Source organism: Chlorocebus sabaeus, chromosome 9, assembly GCF_047675955.1.
Source record: "Chlorocebus sabaeus isolate Y175 chromosome 9, mChlSab1.0.hap1, whole genome shotgun sequence".
Lineage (NCBI taxonomy): Eukaryota > Metazoa > Chordata > Mammalia > Primates > Cercopithecidae > Chlorocebus > Chlorocebus sabaeus.
Genome location: NC_132912.1, coordinates 122149279 through 122173542, shown reverse-complemented (window position 1 = coordinate 122173542; position 24264 = coordinate 122149279). Strand labels below are relative to the sequence as shown.

At 50.0% G+C, this 24264-nt stretch overlaps 1 protein-coding gene across 2 annotated transcripts in view; it reads left to right on the top strand.

Moving 5' to 3' along the window:
- The window catches only part of RGS10 (regulator of G protein signaling 10), a 42165-nt gene extending 25614 nt beyond the window's left edge, over positions 1 to 16551 (top strand). For both annotated transcript variants that reach the window (XM_007964250.3, XM_007964249.3), the window contains exons 4-5: positions 95 to 238; positions 16188 to 16551. In XM_007964250.3, the coding sequence (XP_007962441.2) occupies positions 95 to 238; positions 16188 to 16334 (291 nt within the window). In that variant the 3' untranslated portion in view covers positions 16335 to 16551. The remainder of the gene's footprint in view (positions 1 to 94; positions 239 to 16187) is intronic.
- The last annotated feature ends 7713 nt before the right edge of the window (positions 16552 to 24264 follow it).

Sequence of the window (24264 nt, the reverse complement as noted above, 5' to 3'; positions counted from 1 at the left end):
CAGCTCCTGTGGGGCTGGCTGGAGGGGAGAGCAGGGCTCAGGCTGGGAAGGCTGTGTGTGCAGATAGCACACAGGCCCCATCTGTCTCCTCCAGATGCAGGAAAAGGCAAAGGAGATCTACATGACCTTTCTGTCCAGCAAGGCCTCATCACAGGTCAACGTGGAGGGGCAGTCTCGGCTCAACGAGAAGATCCTGGAAGAACCTCACCCTCTGATGTTCCAGAAACTCCAGGACCAGGTAACCTGACTTCCCTGCCTGCGCCTTGATTTGAAAACCTACATTAATTCCAGGCCTGGAAGAATTTAGTAAAACACCCAACATTAGACTCCCAGGAAACCGTCTCATCCGGCCGGGCAGACCGAGGTACACTGAGGGGCCATGGTTGGGGACAGCGGGGACTGGAATCCTAAGCTCGAGATTTGCCCCACAGGAGTCTCCCCAGGCCTGTTTACTCTTGGTCTACACACAGTTTGGACCGGCAGGTTTATCTGCCTTCTCGATCCAGATTAGAGCGGGGGCTGGAGCTATTTGAGGAGCCTGTACTGAGAAAGCAACCTATAATTGCTGAAGGTAAGAATAGATGGAAAACTCCAGAAAGCAGGCAGGAGAACTCAAAGTGGCAGGAGAAACAGGCTGTTTCTGTGCAAATATCCAGACACTGCCACATACTTTTAGTGGCCCCATACTGTAAGCTATTAATAGTTCGTCATGTAGCCCAAGTCATAATGAAAAGGTTAGCATTGGGCAGCATATTCTATGTGAATTCTGATTCACATTTGGCTACTAAAGGAGACTTGCAGCGGGCCTCCTGGAAGTGGTGACTTTGAACCAGTAGGAAGGATTTCCATGGGCGTTGATTTGCGGTGGCAAAGGGAGTGGAATGTATGGTGAAAAGGCAGTTTTTGTGACTGTAGCCATATGGGGATATCGACCCCACCCTGGTCCTCAGAATCTTTTCAAAGCTCCCTAAGACACTCTAAAGTGCAGCCAGGGTTGAGAACCTGTACAGACCACTGTGCTCTCGGTGTTCTCAATAATGACAACACTAAGTACCATTTCATTTTTGGTTTTGTTTTTGTTCTTTTTTTTGGATACAAAGTCTCACTCTGTCGCCCAGGCTGGAGTGCAGTGGCACAATCTCTGCTCACTGCAAGCTCCGCCTCCCGGATTCATGCCATTCTCCTGCCTCAGCCTACCGAGTAGCTGGGACTACAGGCGCCCGCCACCGCACCCAGCTAATTTTTTGGAATTTTTAGTAGAGACGGGGTTTCACCGTGTTAGCCAGGATGGTCTCGATCTCCTGACCTCATGATCCGCCCACCTTGGCCTCCCAAAGTGCTGGGATTACAAGCGTGAGCCACCGCACCCGGCATTTTTTTTTTTTTTTAAAGACTGAGTCTTACTCTGTCTCCCAGGATGGAGTGCGATGGCTCGATCTTGGTTCACTGCAATCTCCGCCTCCCAGGTTCAGGCAATTCTCTTGCCTCAGCCTCCTGAGTAGCTGGAATTACAGGTGCCTGCCACCATGCCCGGCTAATTTTTATATATATATATATATATATTTTTTTTTTTTTTTTTTTTTTGAGACAGAGTCTCGCTCTGTCGCCCAGGCTGGAGTACAGTGGCCGGATCTCAGCTCACTGCAAGCTCCGCCTCCCGGGTTTACTACAGGCGCCTGCCACCTCGCCCGGCTAGTTTTTTTTTTGTATTTTTTTAGTAGAGACGGGGTTTCACCGTGTTAGACAGGATGGTCTTGATCTCCTGACCTCGTGATCCGCCCGTCTCGGCCTCCCAAAGTGCTGGGATTACAGGCTTGAGCCACCGCACCCGGCCTAATTTTTATATTTTTAATAGGGACAGGGTTTCACCGTGTTGACCAGGCTGGTCTCGAACTCCTGACCTCAAGTGATCCACCCACCTCAGCCTCCCAAAGTACTGGGATTACCAGTGTGAGCCACTGCACCTGGACTTTCTGGGTTTTGTTGTTTTTTTTGTTTTGTTTTGTTTTTGAGATGAAGTCTCACTCTGTGGCCCAGGCTGGAGTGCAGTGGCTCCATCTCACTCACTGCCACATCCGCCTCCTGAGTTCTCCTGCCTCAGCCTCCCTACCAGCTGGGATTATAGGCCTATACCACCACGCCTGGCTAATTTTTTTTATTTTTAGTAAGGATGGGGTTTCACCATGTTGACTAGGCTGGTCCCGAACTCCTGGCCTCAAGTGATCCACCTGCCTCGGCCTCCCAAAGTGCTGGGATTATAGGCGTGAGCCACCACGCCTGGCCCTAACTACCATTTAGGACTGCCCATTTGAGCCTGATGCCATACTTGGTGTGTACTGTCTCATTTTATCTCCAGTGAGTATTATTATTCTCATTTTGCTGATGAGAAAAGCAAGGTTCAGGGAGATTAAGTGGTTTGTTACCATTAAGTCATGCAGGGAGCAGAAAGTGCTGGAAGCCAGATTCCTTCTAGTCCATCTGCCTTCAAAGACCATGCTCCCCTGTGACCCCCGTGGTCTGTGTTGTTCTGCCAGGCTCCTGGGCAGCCTCCTGATGTTTCTCAAAGTTCGGAGAGGCCCCTGGAGCGGAGGGATTGGAAAGGCTTTGTGAATGCAGGTCATCCGACTTCCCAGGACTGCGGGAGCCAAGGTAGGATGAGGAATGGGAGAGTTCTGACTCCAGGCGGTAGCACTGCAGGCTCTGAGAGATCCAGCTCGCCTGCCCAACAGCTCAGAACGGAGCTGGACTAGGCATGCCCCTTCGACTCATTCAGCGGGAGGCTTAGCCAGCACAGAAAGGAAGAAACACAGGGGACAGAGGCTGATTGGTTTTCTTTTTTTCTTTTTTTAATGACAAAGAATTTTATTTATTTATTTATTTATTTATTTATTTATTTTTGAGACAGGATGTCCCTCTGTTGCCCAGGTTGGAGCACAGTGGCATGAACACGGCTCACTGCAACCTTGGCCTCCCAGGCTCAAGTGATCCTCCCACCTCAGCCTCCCAAGTAGCTGGGACCACAGGTGTGCACCACCATTCCCAGCTAATTTTTGTATTTTTTTTGTAGAGATGAGCTCTCGTTATGTTGCCCAGGCTGTTCTTGAACTCCTGAGCTCAGGCAATTCTCCAGCCTCGGCCTCCCAAAGTGTTGGGATCACAGGCAAGAGCCACCATGCCCAGCCTCAGAAAAATTTTTACCAATAATTTTTATCCAACTGTAAGCATCACACATGCTCAAGAAAAAAAACTTGAAAAACAAAAATATAAAGAAGAAATCATTTCTTTATTGCATGATTGCACACTTGGAGATAACCACCAAATAGCATTTGATCTGTAGACTTTCCATCTTTTTTTCTATAAATACACATATGCACATGCCCCTAACAGATGTGGCCTAATAAATGTAATAATAATGTATGTGTTTATGCACACCAAACAGATGTGCAGTCCAAACTGTTGAATGTAAAGCAAATACTGTTATACTCCGTTGTTAAAAACCTTTTCTTGGAAGGCTGGGCTCAGTCGCTCATGCCTGTAATCCCAGCACTTTGGGAACCCAAGGCGGGTGGATCATCTCCGGTCAGGAGTTCCAGACCAGCCTGGACAACATGGCGAAACCCCCTCTCTGCTAAAAATACAAAAATTAGCCAGGCGTGGTGTTGGGCGCCTGTAATCCCAGCTAATCCCAGCTACTCAGGAGGCTGAGGCAGGAGCCCTCTCTGCTAAAAATACAAAAATTAGCCAGGCGTGGTGTTGGGCGCCTGTAATCCCAGCTAATCCCAGCTACTCAGGAGGCTGAGGCAGGAGAATTGCTTGAGCCTGGGAGGCTGAGGCTGCACTGAGCCGAGTTAGTGCCACTGCACTCCAGCCTGGGCAACAAAGTGAGACTCCATCTCAAAAAAAAAAAAAAAAAAAAAAAAGTGTTTTAATTGGATAGAGAGAAAGAGCCACGACCTTTCCTCCTAAGGCATAACTGGGTGAAAACAAGGTATTTGGAATCAGAGCCGATTTCACAGTGAGTCTCCAGGTGAAGGGCCCCTGGGTTCCATTTTGCTTTGAAAACTCTCTCTCCAGGTCCTTGCTGTAACTGTCAAAATGTGTGCTCAGCACTAGCCCCAGTTTTTTTCTTGCAAAGGCTCCCTTGAGAGCTCTGTTTTCCTAAGTGAAAGAGATTGAAGCTGAGGGGAACATGTTTGGAGCCACAAGATATCACGGAGCTTTCAAAAGCCTCTCCCCCGGCTTTGGCTTTGCTGAGCGCTGCTGGGCTTCATGGTGGAGCTGCAGAGCAGCCGCTTTCCGTGTGTTCAGCACCGCCGCCCCGCCCCGGGACTTAGCTCCTCATCACCACGTGAGTGTCGGGCTCCGCTGCTCTCTGAGCTTCTAGTAGGGCAGCTCTGACTTTGTAGGGCACAGCTGGAACCTAGAAGGATGGGAAAATCTTCCCTGAGCCCCAGGCTGGATGAGCCCACTCCCATGCACCCTGTTTAAAGGAGAGCTTCAAGAGTTTTCAGTCAGGTCCTGTTTATTCTTGCTTTGCACACAGTTCTAACAGGTTTTTCGGTTCATAGCAGATTTGAAGTTGTGGTAGAGACTATGGAGTGATGAGCAGCAAGAGGTGACCACTGACAGCTAGGGAGGACACAGAAATGACACTGAGCACAAGCACGGCATTGAGGCCTGAGCCCCTGGGCGTGGGGACATCCAATGCCACACGCCACACCATGGGCATCCCTGTGCTTTTGGACAGTGACATGATAAGTGAGCCTGGTGACCCCAAACCATCCAGTAGAAGTTAAATTGAGGTCAGCGTATTATGTGAAGAATGCATTATTCATTTTAATGAGCACTTCATCACAAACATTTTTTTTTGGAGACATAGTCTTGTTCTGTCACCCAGGCTGGAGTACAGTGGTGCCATCTCTGCTCACTGCAGCCTCCGCCTCCTGGGTTCAAGTGATTCTCCTGCCTCAGCCTCCCGAGTAGCTGGGATTACAGGCGTGTGTCACCAGGCTAGGCTAATTTTTGTATTTTTAGTAGAGATGGCATCTCACCATGTTGGCCAGGTTGGTCTCAAACTCCTGGCCTCAAGTGATCCACCCACCTCGGCCTCCCAAACTACTGAGATTACAGGTGTGAGCTACTGTGTCCAGCCAAAGGCATCTTAAGAGAAGCTTGAGGGGCTTAAAACTTTGCTACCTGGGAAATTCATGTAAGCGGCAAGATGGTTCTCTGATTTAATTCAGTTCTGCAAGCTTGGTGTGCCCAGCCCTTTGGTTGCAAAGCCAGGAGAGGCAAAAGGTGGTACTGTGGGTATTTCACTAGTACGTTAGCCTAGAGTCAGAGGCTGCTGTTGGACAAATTTAGGTTGGAGGAAGCAGGAAGGAAGGGGGCTACCTTACAAAAAAATTCTTCAGGGAATTGCAGCTCCTTACAGTGTCTTTTCTTCTTTAAAAATATCTATTCCGGCCAGGCGCGGTGGCTTCTGCCTGTAATCGCAGCACTTTGGGAGGCCGAGTTGGGCAGATCACGAGGTCAGGAGATCCAGACCATCCTGGCTAACACAGTGAAACCCCGTCTCTACTAAAAATACAAAAAATTAGCCGGAGTGGTGGCGGGCGCCTGTAGTTCCAGCTACTCGGGAGGCTGAGGCAGGAGAATGGCGTGAACCTGGGAGGCGGAGGTTGCAGTGAACCGAGATTGCACTACTGCACTCTAGCCTGGGCGACAGAGTGAGACACTATCTCAAAAAACAAACCAACAAAAACATCTGTTCCTGGGAGATTTGATTCAGTCCTGGTTGGTCTGCTGGTTTATGGATTTGTTGTTTTATTCATTCCTTTATGCTACAATTATGAACTGAGGCCCTACTCTGTACCAGGGACTGTGCTAGGAACTGTGTGTACAACAGGGAAATCAGGATCCGCCCCACCAAGGAGGGCAGAGAAAGATCAATGCTAAGAAGGAAATGCAGCAGGGGATGGGCTGAGAGGGACTGGGAGGGGCCTGCTAGGGTCGGTGCTCAAGGAGGGCTCCCTGGAGAGGTGACTGGGACCTGAATGGCAAGCGGGACCTGGATGAGAGGACCTGGGATCCAGGACCTTCCAAGGAGAGGCAAACACAAAGGCCCCCAGGCAGGGGCAGCAGGTGCGTTGGGGGTCAGCGTTGTCATTGGAATGCAGCAAATGAGGGGGTGGTGGAAGCTCAGTTGGGAGGGACTGGCTGGGTCAGGCCCCGAGGCTGTGGCAGACAGTTTAATTGCAGGGATGTGAACAGTGGCTGTTTATAGAATGTGCTGGTTGGGCTGGTAAGTCTTGGACTTCTTAGAGCCTGAGCACCTTGGCTCAGGTCCCTAGCTCAGGGCTGTGCCTGTCCCACACCAGCTGGGCAAGAGAAGGTGGATGGCTCAGTGCAGAGCCAGCTCTGTTACTAGAAAGTCAGCTGTGAAACCCCGACCTCCTGACCTTGGCTCACCATTTGTATGGTGGGTGGGAGTGGCCTGACCTCTGCCCCTCCCCACTTTCCCCTTCCCTCTCTCCCCCTGTCCAATACTCCCTGGATATGGAGCTGCCAGATTCATCACCGTTATGACAGTGCATGAGCTTGGCCCTGAGCACCAGAAGCAGAAGTGGGGGCTTCTAGCCCAGCCTTGCCTCTGCCTGACCCCAGGAGGGTTCTGTTTCTTACTGTGGCTTTCAAGTCCTCATCTGTAATATGGCGCTTTGGGCAAATCCTCTGCTACCTCTCTGAGCTGTGCTGCAAAGCAGCGTATGAGCGTTCAATGCCCTGGTGTTAAAAAGTCACTCTCTGATAACCACAATCTTACTTCCTTAGATCTGACTCCCCCTGCTGCCCCTACCCCAACTTCTTTGACTTTATTTATTTATTTTTTTGAGTCAGGGTCTCACTCTGTCACCCAGGCTGGAGTACAGTGGTGTGATCTTGGCTCACTGCAGCCTTGACCTCCTGGGCTCAAGCAATCCTCCCACCTCAGCCTCCCAAGTAGCTGATACTGCAGGCGAGTGTCACCAGGCTCGGCTATTTTTTTATTTTTATTTTTTGTAAAGATGGGGTCTCACTATGTTGCCCAGGCTGGTCTCAAACTCCTGGCCTCAAGCAATCCTCCCATCTTGGCCTCCCAAAGTGTTGGGATTGGAGGCATAAGCCACTGTGCCCAGCCTTCTTTCACTTTAGAATTTAGTTACTGTGAGATTGCGGGCAAGACTTGCTCCCTCTCTGTGCCTGGCTTTTCTCATTTGTGAAGCGGGGGTATTCATGAACTGACCTCAAGTGATGTGCCCACCTCAGCCTCCCAAAGTGCTGGGATTACAGGCATGAACCTCTGTGCCCTGCCTATTTTAATTTTTTTTTATGCTGGGGCTCCCCCTGTCATCCAAGCTGGAATACAGTGGCACCATGATGGCTCACTGTAGCCTTGACCTCCCAGGCTCAAGCCATCCTCTAACCTCAGACTGCCGAGTAGCTGGGACTATAGGCGTGTGCCACCACGCTTGGCTAATTTTTAAAATATACTTTTCTAGGGGTGGGGTCTTACTATGTTGCCCAGGCCGGTCTTGAACTCCTGGGCTCAAGCAATCCTCCAGCCTTGGCCTCCTAAAGTGCTGCTGTGATTACAGGCGTGAACCACAGTGTCTGGCCTAAAATTATCTTAAATTGTTAAATTAGTACATGCTCATTGTTAAGATAAAAAAATTCATGTGTCCAGGAGGGTATGAAGTGAAAAGTTAAGATCCCCCAGTGCCGCCCCTCCCTCTCTCTCCCTAGCGGGAAGTCGATGACATCATTGGTCCTTTCAGGTTCTACTCAAACATTGAAGAATGGAACACATTGAAGTCTGCTCAGTGACTTACAGTTGTTCCATATGAAAGATTTAAAACAAAATTCTCCTCTGGCACGTGTCTTAGTCCCAGTTTACACATCTTTCTTGCTCAGAAGCCTTTGGTTTAAGTTCTATAGCACAGCATGGTCTGGAACAGCCATGAGCTTGATGAAGATAGAAAGGTCCAGATCATTGCACATGGCAGCTTCGTGGCTTTCTCAGTCCATGGAAGAGAAGGGCATGGGTTTGGGGGAGTGGGGTGCTCATTCTTCTTCCGTGAATATCACGGGTCCCCATGCCTACACTTAAAAGCAGATTTTGGGCCGGGCACAGTGGCTCACGCCTATAATCCCAGCACTTTGGGAGGCCGAGGCAGGTGGATCAGCTGAGGTCAGGAGTTCGAGACTAGCCTGGCCAATATGGTGAAACCTCGTCTCTATGAATAATACAAAAAAATTAGCTGGGCGTGGTGGTGCACACCTGTAATCTCAGCTACTCAGGAGGCTGAGGCAGGAGAATCGCTTGAACCCAGGAGGCGGAGGTTGCAGTGAGCCGAGATCGCGCCATTGCACTCCAGCCTGGGTGACAAGAGTGAAACTCCATCTCAAAATAAATAAATAAATAAATAAATAAATAGGCAGATTTTGTGTCTATTAGGATGCCTTCCCCAGGCTTTGGGTCTGGTGCTAAACTCTAGCCTGGAAAAGCAGAGATGAGGTGGCCTTCTCCACTCAAAAAGAAGTCCTTAACCTTTGGTGCTTACAAAAAAAATGGAAAACCAGCACTTTGGGAGGCTGAGGTGGGTGGATCACCTGAGGTCAGGAGTTTAAGACCAGCCTGGTCAATGTGGTGAAACCCCGTCTCCACTAAAAATACAAAAATTAGCTGCGCATGGTTGCATGTGCCTATAATCCCAGCTACTTGGGAGGCTGGGACAGGAGAATCGATTGTACCTGGAAGGGAGAGGTTGCAGTGAGCTGAGATCACGCCACTCCACTCCAGCCTGGGCGACAGAGTGAAACTCTGTCTCAAAAAAAAAAAAAAAAAAAAAAGGAAAAGGCGTGGGTGAGATGCCAGTGCTCCCAGCCACATCCTTGACAGAGAAAGGAGCCATGAATGGGGTCCCTTTTTAGCAATGCAGTTTCTTTTGAGTTTCCCCAGAAAGTAAGAGGTGAGAAATGCTTCCTTTTTCAACATAAGTAAGAGGGGTAGACCAGCTATTGAGGGCCTGGGAGGGTGAGAGGGGCCGTCCGGCCTGTGGCGGACATTTGGGGGCCCATTCTCTACCCGGCTCTATTATTTCTCCACATGGGACCTGGGCCTGAGTGCCCCTGCATGACCATGGTCCCCTCTCCTGGGTGGTGGCAGAGGCCGTGGTGGTGGCCAGAGCAAGGGACTTAGGATGTATCAGTCTTATGGGTGCCAGGTGACATTTGCTCCAAAAGATCAAACGCAGGGCAGAAATGGGTATTTTCCAGCATGCTCCGCCAGAAAACGCAGGTGTGGTTTTTTATTCAAACGGAAGGGAAGTTGGCTGTCTGCGTACACCATAGCCATCTGCCTCGCGAGGGTCAGGGCGGGAAGAGGAGTATTTGAGATACTTTGAGATGTTTCTTGCAACTTTAAAATGGTATTTGGTGCTGGGCACGGTGGCTCACGCTTGTAATTCCAGCACTTTGGGTGGCTGAGGCGGGAGGATGATGAGGTCAGGAGATTGAGACCATCCTGGCCAACGTGGTGAAACCCCATCTCTACTAAAAATACAAAAATTAACTGGGTGTGGTGGCACATGCTTGTAATCCCAGCTACCTGGGGGGCTGAGGCAGGAGGGTTGCTTGAATCAGGGAGTCGGAAGTTGCAGTGAGCCGAGATCACGCCACTGCACTCCAGCCTGGCGACAGAGTAAGACTCCGTCTCAGAAAAAAAAAAAAAAAAAAAAAGGTATTTGGGGGAAGAGAAGGGGAGAGTGGCACTCAGAGGAGCATTCAACTCCCCTTCTGATGGCAAAAGGCAAAATTAAAATGCCTTCACCCCCAGCAGAAAGTGCGTCATGTCATTTGGGCCTGGAATTTGAGTTGTAGGGACTGCAGAAAAAAGCGAACAATCGGCTCCACACGTGCGACGGCACCGAACCCCTGAGCTTGGGAGGGGATTTCATCCTAGCAAGGTCTCTCTGATCCTGCTGTGTCCAGACTCCTTCTGGATTTCCAGTCCTACCCCTGGCACACTGTCATCTCCGGCTGGTCTATGAAGCTGGAGCGCCATGCAAGACAACGGAACCTTCTGTGTGGCCCGTCCTCGCGCTCTCCGGCAAGGGCTGACTTGAGCTACTTCGTCTGCTCATCTGCTCTCTGCCAGCTGCCCTCAGACCTCCTCCTGGGTGCAGCCCGTACCCACTTGAAAGGGAGATGGTCTTTACTTGAGGGAGTGGGTACATGCCTGTTTGCGCCTTGCCCCAACAGCCTTGTCAATGCCCAGCCACTTCTGAGGGCTGGAGGGACAGGAGCTTCCTTTTTTCTCCCTTTGTGTCTCCTCGCATGGGTACACAAGCCCGTCTGTAGTCCATGTGTGTGGAGAGAGGATGCATTCTAGAGCCGCAATTCAGAGACGGCGGTGCTGCCACCTTCCTTCAGCCATTTTCATGTAAAAATGAAACCAAGTTCTTAAAGCAGATATGATATCCCACGAACTAAACTTGCATTGCCTTAAGGAATGATGTTTTCTTCTGGTGCCTGAAATAACATGGCGGAGGGTTTTGAAGAGAAGAGAGGATGCGTGTTTTGTTTAGGTCTTCTGTACTTGTCTTCTGAGAAGTGTTAAAATATTTATTAGGCTTGAAATGCAATGAATGGAGACAGACGCAACATTCACAGAGGGGCCTCCAAGGCCGGTTGAGCTCCTCGTTTCTGCACAGCTGAGTATGCGTCAGGGCAACGTCCTTTCCTGGAGCGGCACATTTTGAACAGTCTGAAGTTGGAGCACTGCGTGGATATTTTTCTTTCCGGAAGGCAAATCCTGCTTGGTCATGGCCACGTCTGGGATCTGGAGAGGAGGTGGCTTGGCGATATAAAGACCTGGTTTTACGGGACGGTTGTACAGAGCTGCACATCTGCAGGAAGACTCCCTCCTCGTTTTTGTCCGAATCTCACTTCCAGCAGCCTGTAGGATTGGATCCCAAGGCAACGATGCTAAACAGTTTACAGTCCAGGCGTGCAGCTCGCAGATGTGGGGCTGCCAAAACCCCAAACCTTGCTAAGCCGCAGCTGTCTTGGCCAAAAAAAGAAAAAAAAAAAAGATACAGAATGCAGCTCAGCTGCCAACTTGAGTTTTCCGCTTCACCAGCAGCCGCTCGTTGGATGGATGGCTGCCTCAGCTCTGCTGCCGTGTCTTCCAGTCACCTGCAGCCTCCCGCTTAGCCCAGATGGCTCCATTTTCTTCTTTCTCTTCCTTATGGACACTTAAGGAGTCCGCCCATGTTGTTCAGGTGCCCATCACAGTCCAACCCTGGTGAGGTCATTTCTCCCCCTCAGGGAGCCCTGCTTGTTGGAACTGTCTGGGATCCCTAGGCCCATCTCATTTTCTGTGTTTGAGCAGGGGTGAGGTAAAATCAAAAAGATGACTCGATGAGCCTCCTTGGGCTGTCGTAAGCAATGACCCCAGGCCAAGTGGCTTCAAACAGCAGAAACGCATTCGCTCGGCAGAAACATTGAAAATCTGACATCACGGTGTTGGCAGGGCCCTGTTCTCCAAAAGGCTCTGGTGGGCGGTGGCGGGGGGGTGTTGGGGGTACTTCCTTGCCTCTTCAGCTTCCAGACTGCTGGTGGCTGCCGGCACTCCTTAGCGCTGCTTGGCACATGGCTGCATCACTGATGTCTGCCTCTGCCTTCACATGCCTTCTTCCCTCGGTGTGTCTCTCTGTGTCCCCTCCTCTTCTGATGAGGACACCCAGTCCTTGGATTTAGGGCCTACCCTAAATGCAGTGTGATTTCATTTTGAGACCCTTTTCCAACCCTCTTTTCAAATGAGGTCAATTCTGAGAATCCAGGTGAACGTAAGCTTAGGGGAGCACCACTTACCCCACTACTGACCTTTAGGGACATTTGTTCCCTTAGACACATGGATACACTCTTAAATAATGTATTTGGAGCCAGGTGCAGTGGCTCACGCCTGTAATCCCAGCACTTTGGGAGGCCTAGGAGGGTGGATCACCTGAGGTCAGGAGTTTGAGACCAGCCTGGTCAACATGGTGAAACCCCATCTCTACTTAGCTGGGTGTGGTGGCACACGCCTGTAATCACAGCTACTCAGGAGGCAGAAGTGGGAGAATCGCTTGAACCCAGGAGGCGGAGGTTGTAGTGAGCTGAGATCGCGCCACTGTACTCCAGCCTGGGTGACAGAGTGGGACACCATCTCAAAAAAACAAACAGCAAAAACAAAAAAGAAAGTATTTGGGATCATTGTTTTTAGACAGGGTGTGTTTTTAAAATTTAGTATCAGTCATTTAACATTCACGGGCAGTTTTCCATGTGACTCTCTTTGCAGCCCTCGTTTTTATTGTCCTGCCATGCGAGTGGCAGATGGCCTCATGGTCGGGAGTAGGGGCTCCGGAGCCTGCCAGGGCTGGCCTCCCGCCCTTCTCTTTTGCTTGCTGTTATGAGCTGACCTGTGCTCCCCTCCCTAATTCATATGTTGAAGTCCTAATCCCCAGAATGTGACTTTATTTGGAGATAGACCTTTAAAGGGGTAATTAACATTAAACGAGGACATTGAGGTGGGCCCTAATCCAGTCTGACTGGTGTCAGAAGAGGAGGGAAGGATACACATGCACCCGGGAGACCCCGTGAAGACGCAGGGAGAAGGTGTGGTCTGCAAGCCAAGGAGAGCGGCCTCAGGAGAAACCAACCCTGATGGCATCTTGACCTTGGACTTCTAGCCTCCGGAACTGTGAGGAACCCCTAAGCCCCTCGTTTCCTCCTCTATCAAATCAAGGTCTTCAGAGCGCTGGCGGGAGGATTGAAGGAAAGAATGCCCACACGCTGCCCAGCGCGGGGCTGGAGGGCACAGCAGCCGGGTGCTAGCCGGGTTCAGTTCCCCAGCCTCTGCTGCTGCACAGCGAACAGTCTCTGTTCAGTCAGTGGTAAACATTTACTGGACCCCAGTTACAGCTCTTTTCCCTATGACAGATGAGGCTCTGGCCAGTACCTGGGCACACTATCTCTGGCCGCTTTCTTGGAAGAAAGTTGTAGGTGCATTTTTTTTTTTTTTTTTTGAGACAGGGTCTGACTCTATCACCCATGATGGAGTACAGTGGCGTGATCCTAGCTCACTGCAGCCTCAACTTCCCCGGGCTTAGGTGATCCTCCCACCTCAGCCTCTTTAGTAGCTGGGACTGCAGGTGGGTGCCACCAAGCCCCGCTAATTTTTATATTTTTAGTAGAGACAGGATTTTGCTATCCCCCCTTCAGCCTCCCAGAGCACTGGGGTTTCAGGCATGAGCCACCGTGCCCAGCCTTGGTTGCATTCTCCATCCTCTAAGTCACCTTTGCTGAGCCCCGTCCCAGGAGCACCCTGTTACTGCGTGCTCCTGAGCCAGGCCCAGGGGGTCCTTGGCCGGTGGCAGTCAGAAGTCTGCCTGCACACCCCGTGTAGAGCAATCGGGCTTCCCACAGCCCAGGTACATGAAGGCTTTGGGGGTGCCATCCTCTCTTTCTCCAGCCTGTCTGGGTCCAACGGCCACAGCTGCCTCCCAGTCACTGCAGCAGCATGGGAGCTGCGCAAGGGCTCTCAGAGGATGAAACCTCTGCCTGAGGGACTTCTGCACTTGTAGGGCATTTCACACCTGCCCCAGTAGGGAGTGGCTCTTATGCTCTTAATAAATAGTTTGCAGCCCCCTCCCCTCAGGCTTGCTGGCAGCCTCCGGATCTCAGAGTCCTGCCAGCCCGGGGCAGTCCCTGAGCTTCCTCCCAGCTGAAGCAGCCTCCTCCCTTCCCCCTCCTCCTCTGCCCTGGGTGCCCCCAACGCCAGCCTTTTTTCTTCTCTACTTTGAAGTCTGAGCCTCAGAGCCACTACAGGCAAACAGGATGTTCCTCTCCCACGTGCAAAGACTTCACACGAGACGCCTGGGTCGCACCGCATCCTGCTGAGAGTGGCGGGTCCCGTCTGCGTGGACCTGGGGTGGGAGTGGGCACAGGACTGAGGCTGGGTGCCAGCCGGGACCCTGGTGCCACTGGTTTCATTAGTCACATTTGAGCATTCATTGCAAACTTTGAACTAAGTAAGCCTCGAAAAGTTTCCCTTGGGGGCTCTTGTGCTTGGAAGGACTGAATAAGGCAGATGGTGACGCTTGCTTAGCACCTTGGTGGGACACCCTGAAGGAGTAATGGTGTTTCTCATCCCCCACCTCACCCCTGGCTATGATTTTTGTATTTTCTGGGATTACATTTTTTTTTTTTTCTGTAAACCTCAGAAAATTACAGTCACACCTGGAATTCCAGGATGGCTACAAGATAGACGACTGTTCTAGCCTGGCATGGGACAGGGCCTTAAGGAGGCAGGGACTTGCTGAGCAGCTGGAGGACTCGGGCAAGACTAGAAGGGCACCAGGGGATGGGCAGGAACTAGTTTAACAGTTTAAAGAAAACCTAAAGTCCCAGATCTTTCTCTGGGTTGTGGACTCTGTTTATAGTACAGTGACTCAGGCGGTTCTGCTGTGGTTGAAGCCATCTTGGGAAGATGAAGGTGTCAAATTTGAGGGTTCCAGTTCCCTCCTGAAGCACCTCCTATCTGCCAAGCAGATGTTCTGAGTCCTTGGAGTCCCTCAGATGTTTATTTATTTTTTATTTTATTTTATTTATTTATTTATTTTTGAGACAGAGTCTCGCTCTGTTGCCCAGGCTGGAGTGCAGTGGTGTGATCTCAGCTCACTGCAGTCTCTGCCTCCCAGGTTCAAGTGATTCTTCTGCCTCAGCCTCCCAAGTAGCTGGGGTTACAGGCATGTGCCACCACGCTCGGCTAATTTTTGTATTTTTAGTAGAGACGGGGGTTTCACCATGTTGGCCAGGCTGGTCTTGAACTCCTGACCTCAAGTGATCCACCTGCCTCCACCTCCCAAAGTGCTGAGATTACAGGTGTGAGCCACCATGCCCAGCCCCCTCAGATGTTTCATTTATAAAATAGTGTATGTGTGTTGGGAGAGGGCAGCCTTAAAATATGTCAGGGTTTTACCATCCACTTGACAACCCCGTCTGGCAGTCAGCGACATTCTAGACAGCTCTGGAACTTTCCACTTGGTTGTTCCGTGTACCAGGGTGAGCTGTGTGGATTTTTAGTTGCAGAGCATACTGAAAGTTAAGTGGAAAGGTCTGAGGAGGCGGGGAGAGAGAGAGAGAGAGAGAGAAAGATGAGGGGTGGGAAAGAGATCATACTCAACAGCTGGAAAAGGCTTTGTGCTTCTCCTTTCCCTGCCCCTTTCCTGGGACAAGGGAGGAGGGCAGATGGCACAGGATTGGGTAGGAGTAGGGGAAGATGAATGCTGGTCACAAGGACCATGACCCAGAAGAGGTTCAGTGGCAGCCAAAGGAAGCTACTGTGCCTGCGGACAGCCTTCTGAGTATCTGCTGTACTAGCAGGGGCAGCCCTCTAATCTGGGGCACTTCAGCTCTGTCGGGTGTCTTCTTCGCTCACCTGACATACCTTAGACTTGTTTCGTTCTGGGGATGTGCTCTCCAGCCTGTCTGATGGCACAGATGTTGGCATGCTGCAGCTGGCTGCTCTGTTCTTTATTTGGGGCCTGTTCCCTTGCTCAGATCATAGTTTGACTGTCCTGCCCTGCAGTGAGCATGCCTCATTTTGACTCTTGGCACAATAATAGGTTTGTTTGAGATCTCGGATGCCAGACTTACTGGGAGTCTTAACAATACTGGCATCATATGATATATCAGTGATCTTTTTAACACCACTGCCTCTACAGAAATGGTTTCTATCCGGCTGCCTCAAGCTCTTGGAGAAATACGTCCTTGTGTTATCTAGGCAAATAAAGGGGAGAGTCTTGAAGGACTTCTTGGTACAAGGGTCTGAATTAGTGCTCTGTGAATCTATATTTCCGTGGAAAATAAAGGCATATTTGTTCATGTGACTGTCTATATATTCCATTGAGATTGTTGCATAATGACCAAAAATCTCCAGGAAATCTGCCTTGTCTAGCAGATGGCTTATTTGAGCTTTCTTAGTGTGTTCTTTGCACGTATTAGTATTCTTTGGCACATGGTAGGTATCCAATACTTATTTAATGAGATGATTTATGGCCTGGATTAGCCTCAGCCTTCAGACTCTTTTTTCTTTTCCTCCTTAGATCTTTAATCTCATGAAGTACGACAGCTACAGCCGCTTCTTAAAATCTGATTTGTTTTTAAAACACAAGCGAACCGAGGAAGAGGAAGAAGATTCGCCTGATGCTCAAACTGCAGCTAAAAGAGCTTCCAGAATTTATAACACATGAGCCCCCAAAGAGCCAGGACTGGCAGCTTTAAGAAGCAAAGGAACTTCCTCTCAGGACCGTGCAGGGTTTATCATTGCTTTGTTATTTGTAAGGACTGAAATGTACAAAACCCTTCCATGGGATATGTGTGTTTTATTAACTGCTTCACCAGTAAATTTTGCATGATGGCTAAGCTAACATAAAAAAATAATAATAATAACTTGGAAGTTTTAGTTCACAAAACAGAGATTCCTTCAACACTGGACACGTTGAGCATTTTGTAGCTTAATTAAGCCTCATGTGAGGCCGCAGGGTGAAACACATCACTACCTTTTACCTTGTAAGTGTTTGCTCTACCTCTCTGGTGAGTGGATGCATGTCCACAGGTCACTTGGTAAATTAACTCAAGCATGAGTTGATCCGGCAAACCCAGGCTACTGGGGGTATTATCTGCCAGTCACCTTTTGGGTTAAATATTTCTCGAGAGCAAGTTCAGTGCTGGAAAAAGAAAGTGAATCACTGACAGCCTCTAAAGATTTGGGAAACTTGTGTGTGAGTGTCATCAGAGGGTTATTATTTCTTGTGTGTGGGTTGGTCCTGGTTTTGACCACAACCCGTGACATTTCATGCAAGGCAGATAAATAGTTCATCTTGACAGAAACAAGATCTCAACCAGGAAGGAAAAGAAACACAAGTGGGAAATTGTTCAGGGGCCCCCTGGCGAGTCAGGTGTTGTTGAATGGCATTGTAGCACAGGTGCGTGCCAAGGATGGAGTTGGTGGGGCTCTTCCTTTCTCCTGTACCCATCGCGGACACATCATAATCCTTTCCCCTCTCCTCCCACAGAACTTACTAACTCTGGCTTGAGACTAACTCTGGCTTGACACTTCCACAGGAAAAAGAAATGCTGCCTTGCAGCCTGCTCTTCTTGGATGGGGAGGCTGCGAATGGGCCACGCTAGGGCCAGGCTGTCCCCGCCAGCCCAGGAACTCCACTTTTAGAGCAGAGCCCACCAGGGCCAAGGTCAGGCTCAGTTCCCTTCGGTGAATTGTTCCTGCTGTTTGTAGGGGGTTGGGTGCTGCCACCAGGCCTTTTCCAGGATGTTTGCTGAGCCCTTTCTATTTGTACAAAGTGACCAGCTTCTGTTGCGTGTGAGCCTCCCAACTCAGACTTTCCTGTTTGCAAAATTCCCTAGTGTTGAAGGTGGCTGTATAATTTATCAATCAAACTAGGACACTTTTCTGAGAGAAGAGGGGTTGAGCTTAATAATTAGACTGGGATAATGCCTATTACAAGCCCTAATCTGGTTCTATTCCGGGTTGCAGTTACCCTACTGATGGCTGTCCCCCACATGAGCTCTTGGGCAGCCCCCCAGATTCCCTAGCCTCGCTGTCTAGACACTGTGGTCAAATGTTTCCTGCCCTTCCATCCAGGGCCTGGGAAAGGGATGGCCTTCAGGCAGCTGTTCACCGCCAAACACTAAATAACCCAACGACATTCATCAGAAACAGCAAACACAGGCTTCTCCACCCTCCTCAGGTACTTCCCAGACAGGCCTGCTCTGCACCTGTCTTCTCTCTGCCTATTTCCAGAACCTAGGAAGGAGCCGGTGATACTGAGAATGACACCCAAGTGCCCTGTGATCAGAGAAATTCAGTTCATTGTCAAGCAGAGCAGATTGGCGCTTTATTTATTTATTTATTTTTGAGACAGAGTCTTGCTCTGTCACCCAGGCTGGAGTGCAGTGGCACGATCTTGGCTCACTGCAATCTCTGCCTCATGGGTTAAAGCGATTCTTCTGCCTCAGCCTCCTGAGTAGCTGGGATTACAGGCACATACCACCATGCCCAGCTGATTTTTATATTTTTAGTAGAGATGGGGTTTCACCATGTTGGTCAGGCTGGTCTTGAACTGACCTCATGATCCTCCCACCTTAGCCTCCCAAAGTGCTGAGATTACAGGCATGAGCCACCACACCAGGCCTATTTTTTAATTTTTGAGATGAAGTGTCACTCTGTCTCCCAGGCTGGAGTTCAGTGGCATGATCTCAGGTCACTGCAACCTCCGCCTCCCAGGTTCAAGCGATTCTTGTGCCTCAGCCTCCCAAGTAGCTGGGATTACAGGCACCCACCACCATGCCCAGCTAATTTTTGCATTTTTAGTGGAGTTGGGTTTTCACCATGTTGGCCAGGCTGGTCTCAAACTCCTGACTCCAAGTGATCTGCCCCCTCAGCCTTCCAAAGTGCTAGGATTACAGGTGTGAGCCACTGTGCCTGGCTAGATTGATGCATTTTTAAAGAGTAAAGATTAAAAACAACACAGGTTCTCTAGCTCAGCTTTCAGTTTATTAACCGGATGCAGTTCGGTTATTCAGGGATACAGAGACAGCCCACTGCAGCACTGCAGACGTAGGGAGTCTTCAGGGTGACCTGACTGGCTGCCTTTGGAGAGCCTGTCGTGGGCAGGTCTCAGAGACTGAAGGTGGGCTAGGAAGCCGCTCTCTGACTTTTCCCCTTTTACCAATGGGCCCAGAGACCCTTTGAGATGGCCATCTCTTTCTAAGAGTTTAAATAAAACAAATAGCCAGAGTTAGCCAGAAGATCAGCCATTAAAAGAATATTCTTCCCCCTGCCCCCACTTAGGTGTTGCCTGAAAAGCTGAAAGGCAGCGGGGTGGTGAGCCTCAGAGTTTAATCACTGCTTACTCCTACTAGTGTGAACTCACGCCACTCCGTCTGGCTTGCTCCTGCCTGATTGCCTACATCTATGCCAGTCGCAGCACTGAGGCATATGCAGAATTTAGTGTCCTGAAGCAATTGCAAACGTGAAGCTGAAGTGTAGGGGATCCACATAGCCAAACAAATGCTTCTACCCAGCCCTTTGCTTTCATCCCTATGCCCATCCATTCATCGATTAGGGTTGAAATTGTGTCTTTGGCTGGGTGTGGCGGCTCACACCTGTAATCCCAGCACTTTGGGAGGCCGAGGTGGGTGGATCACCTGAGGTCAGGGGTTTGAGACCAGCCTGGCCAACATGGTGAAACTCTGTCTCTACTAAAAATACAAATACTAGCCACGCATGACTGCACATGCCAGTAATCCGGCTACGCAGGAGGTAGAGGCAGGAGAATCACCTGAATCGGGAGGCGAAGGTTGCAGTGAGCTGCCCTCCAGCCTGGGTGACAGAGCAAAACTCTGTCTCAAAAAAAAAAAAAAAAAAAAAAGAAATTGTGTCTTCAATGTGCCGGGGACTGTGCTAGGTGCCAAGATTCAGGGGGCAATAAAGCAGCAGTGGCGAGCTGTGCTCCAGCGGGGTTTACAGATGTATGAAAATACAGGTTTTCTTACTGTTCAGGCCTAATGAGGCCAGCAGGTCAGGAGACAACTGCCATTGGAGAGACCATTTGTTACAGTTCCTAAGCAGAGGCGGCATGCGATAATCATGCAGGGCCACGTGGGGGAAGCACCAGGGTCAGGAGGCAGCCCAAGGGGAAAACATGGGCAAGAGCCTTTACTGTGGTTTCTTTGGAAAAGGCAAGCAGGGTAAACAGGCTTCAGATGGGCTAGTTTGAGTCATTTCAGCAGGTTCTGGGGTATAGGGACTGTCCCTAGTTGTCTGGCCAGACTCTGGGGTGCTTAAGGCAGATGGGTAATGGCCTCCAGTGTGACAGCCTGATCAAGGAGGCATCTGGGTTACATCTCTGGATTCATGGCTTTGCACATTAAAGGCACACTCAGTTGTTTACTATCTCTAGGAATTAGGGGGCCCTGCCTGGGAGGGGCAGTCTCTCCAGTGTCAGCAAGGCTCCAAGTAAGTATTGGAATAAAAAGACATGCTAGAGGCCTGGCACAGTGGCTCATGCCTGTAATCTCAGCACTTTGGGAGGTCAGGGCGGGTGGATCACCTAAGGTCAGGAGTTTGAGACCAGCCTGGCCAACATGGTGAAACTCCGTCTCTACTAAAAATACAAAAATTAGCTGGTGTGGTGGCACACACCTGTAATCCCAGCTACTAGGGAGCCTCAGGCAGGAGAATCACTGGAACCTGTGAGGCAGAGGTTGCAGTGAGCCGAAATCGTGGCCCCAGCCTGGGCCACGGAGCGAGACTCCGTCTGAAAAAAAAAAAAAAAAGTGACATGCTTAATACAGCCATCTGCAGGGGTCTCAGACTCCCAGCCAGCAGGCCATAGATGGATTTTGCTGTTTCATGGGGTGTAACTTTTAAATCTTTTTGCAAACGCCTGAGGTAGAGCGTGATTGTAATCTCTAGTTGGCTGCAGGTCCCACCATTCCCTATTGCCTTACCTTAGACCACTCCCATATTTGTGTTATCTGCTGGCTCCATAGTTTGTACTCTGATTTCTAGTTCCCATGTGCAGAGAGCCCAGCCTGGGTGGCCTTTGCAGTCATTCATTATACCTCCAAATCCACTCTGCTTACCTGCTGGCTTTCTGAGAGTAAGTTGCACACCATTTCTAACCTTGGTCCTGCACTGCCCCGCCTTCTCAATTGCAGAACTCCCCTCTGAGGTGTGAGGGGAATCACATCACACTTGTGGAACCCCTTTCCAAGTGCTTCTTTCCCATCATGTCATCGCAAACCCCTAAAAAGTGGGGGGACAGCTATTCTTCCTGTTTTAGAGATGGGAACACCAAAATGGATGACACGACTCACCTGAGCACATGCTTGTGAGTGGCAGAGTCTGTGACAGGAGCCAAACCTTCTGTCTCCTACCCAGCTCCCTTTTTGGTCCATCCTTTGCCTGGACAGGGCCCCTGAGAAGTCCAGGGCTGGGGTGAACATTGGCCTTTTGGGAAAGATGCTCATCCACTCACACAACAGATATTTAATGTGCACCTACTATATCCAAGCCAAATACTAGACACAGGAATGTAGGGGTGAAAGAATGAGGCATTAACCCTGCTCTTGGAGAGCAACTGGCCAGGAGAGGACATGAGGTCTGCATCAACAACTGCCATTAGAAAGAAAGTGAGCAGCCCCCGGGAGAGGGACAGATGGGACATGCCTGGCTGGTTGGGTTCATCTCTTCAGTTTACAAGTGGGGTTGTTTTGCCTTTCCCATAAATGTCAGGATGTTAAGCTTCATGTTGACACTGGCAGTGAAGTGATTCTTTCAAACAATGTGAGCAGGAGTGCTCTGTTCTTCAGGGGATAAGCTTTTTATTTCAGTTTTAAGTCAACTCCAGATAATAAAGTGACAGTCAGTTAGCTAAGTTCCCCTCATGGCTTGCTAATGAGGACACGTGTCCTTTTGTGTGTGATAGAGCTAAGGGCTGATTAATTGGTACCCAACTCTCAGGCCATGGCTCTGAATTTGGGAGGATGCTTTGTTTACAAGCTTTGCAAACTACTCATGACTCACATTCTGTCATTATTTACTTTCATTTTGGCTGCAGACATTCTAGAACTTGCATTTATTTAAGTGCTAAATGGTCTTGTACCATTAGCTTCCAGGGTTTTAAAAACTGTTTTCTTCACAAGGTTAGTTGCATCCAATGCAGTGAGTACTGTAAAAAGTCTGGTGCCCCGGCAGGGAGGGAAGAAATTTCATGCACAGCCGGAGCCAGGGGTAGAATCACTGTGTTCAAATGGTCCCTAAACCTTGGGCAGAGCCTAGGGCTCCCCTTGGATTGCCACAGACACTACAAGCTTTGCATGTCTAAAGTTGCCCAAGTCTCTGAGTGAGGATCAGGAGCTTGAGCAACTTTGCACTTGCAGGTGAGGGCCTCAGGGTGAGGGTCTTGCACGGGTGCCCTGTGCTGCACGCTTGTCTGGAGGAGCCCTTTTCCTGACGTCCACAAGGCCACTGGGTAGGGGCAGCAGGAAGTGGTCTGATAGTCTCCATTGTCCTGCAGTTCAACATCTGATCATCAGTAAGTCCTCTAGATTCTTCTCCAAAATATAGCTTCACCGTGTCCATGCCTCCGGTCTCCATGGCCACAGGTCCTGACCAGGTCACCTCATCTCTTTCCCGGAGGATCCTCCTCCTAGCTGGTCTGTCCACCTCACTCCACACCTCTGCTCCTCATCTTCATCTAGTATCCTTTTTTTTTTTTTTTAAGAGACAGGGTCTCAGTCTGTTGCTCAGCGGGGAGGGCAGTGGTGTGATCGTAGCTCACTGCAGCCTCAAACCCCTGGGCTCCAGTGATCCTCCCACCTCAGCCTCCTGAGTAGCTGGTGCTATAGGCACACACCACCACACCTGGCTAATTTGTTTTATACATATATACACACACACAAACACACGCGCACACACACACATATATATATGTTTGTTTGTTTGTTTGTTTTTTATAGATGGGGTCTCCCTATGTGGCCCAGGCTGGTCTTGAACTCCTCACCCTAAGCGATCCTCCAGCCTTGGCCTCCTAGAGTGCTAGGATTATAGATGTGAGCCATTACATCTGGTCTAGTATCCAGCTTTTAAAAGAACAAACCTGGCCATACTGCTCACTCTGCTTAAGCCGCTTTTGTGCCCTTTTCTTGTTCTCAACATAAAAATTCAGATCATAACCAAGGCCTGGGAGATGTAGCTCAGCCCCACCTCACCCTCCATCCTCCGCAGTTGGCCCTTCGAAGCCTCGTAGGCCTGAAGCCAACCGGGAGCAACACAGGATACTGCTTCCCGCAGCCTTTGCCTGGGCCACGGCCAATGCACAGAGTGGCTTCCTCCTGATCCTGGTGTGGCCAGCCCCTTCTCATCCTTCAGGTCTCAGGCTATGTGTTAGCTCCTGAGGAGGAGACGAAATCCCTCGAGGCAGCCCCTCCTCCCTCATGCTCCTGCACAGCCCCTTCAGAACCCAAGTCTGACTGTTAGCAGTTTGGGCCTCTCCCCACAAGGACAGGGACCAGGTCTCTTTCCTGTGCTCTCAGCAGCCAGCCTGGTGCCTGGCCCAGGGTAACCATGAGCAGGCACTCCAGAAATATTCCTGGAGTGAGCAAATTAATACCACATGGGTCAGGATCTAAAATTTTGGTTAACCTCATTCACAGCCTGCCACCCCAGGGTTGCCCATTCGTCATGGCCGATCCATGTCATTGTCACAAAAACACAGATGGGAAGCCAGGTGCAGTGGCTCATTCCTGTTATCCCAGCACTTTGGGAGGCTGAGATGGGCAGATCACTTGAGGTCAGGAATTCTAGACCAGCCTGGTCAACATGGTGAAACCCCGTCTCTACTAAAAATCTAAAAATTAGTTGGGAGTGGTGGTGGATGTCTGTAATCCCAGCTACTTGAGAGGCTGAGGCAGGAGAATTGCTTGAACCTGGGAGGCAGAGATTGCAGTGAGCCAAGATTGTGCTACTGCACTACAGCCTGGGTGACAGAGCGAGACTTTGGCTCAAAAAAAAAAAAAAAACCCAAAACCAGATTGGAGGGAGAGAAGCCCACCCTTTCATGAGCACCTCCCCTGTGCGCAGGAGGTGTGACCTCCACTGTGTCAGTGGAGAAGTGAGCTCCAGCAGCATTGAACCTGCACTAGGTCAGCACGACTCATAGTTGGTGGGGCTGGGACTGGAACCCAGGTCTTTTGGATCCCCACAGCCCACTATCCATCACTACGCCAGGCTGGGCTCATCCAGCTCAGGAAAATCTTTGGTCATTCCAGCTAGAAAATGTGACTGTGTCTCTGTTCTCCCAGGGAGAAGGCTGCTACCCGGCCAGTCTCGTCCCATTCTAGCCTTTCTTCTATGGGGTACACAGAGGGCCCCGGCCCCAGTCAGGGAGACAGAGTCAATGCTTCTTTAAAAAGCCTGGTTTGTGTTTGCAACCAGTTTTGCTTTTTGTTTTTGTTTTTGTTTTTTCCTTTAGGAATATAACATGAACATCTTTCCACGCCAATAAACATAATTATATACAATCAAAAAAAAAAAAAAAGGTCCTGTTTTGAGAGTATCTAGGAAAGATAAATGTTTCCCTTGTGCTAATTCCA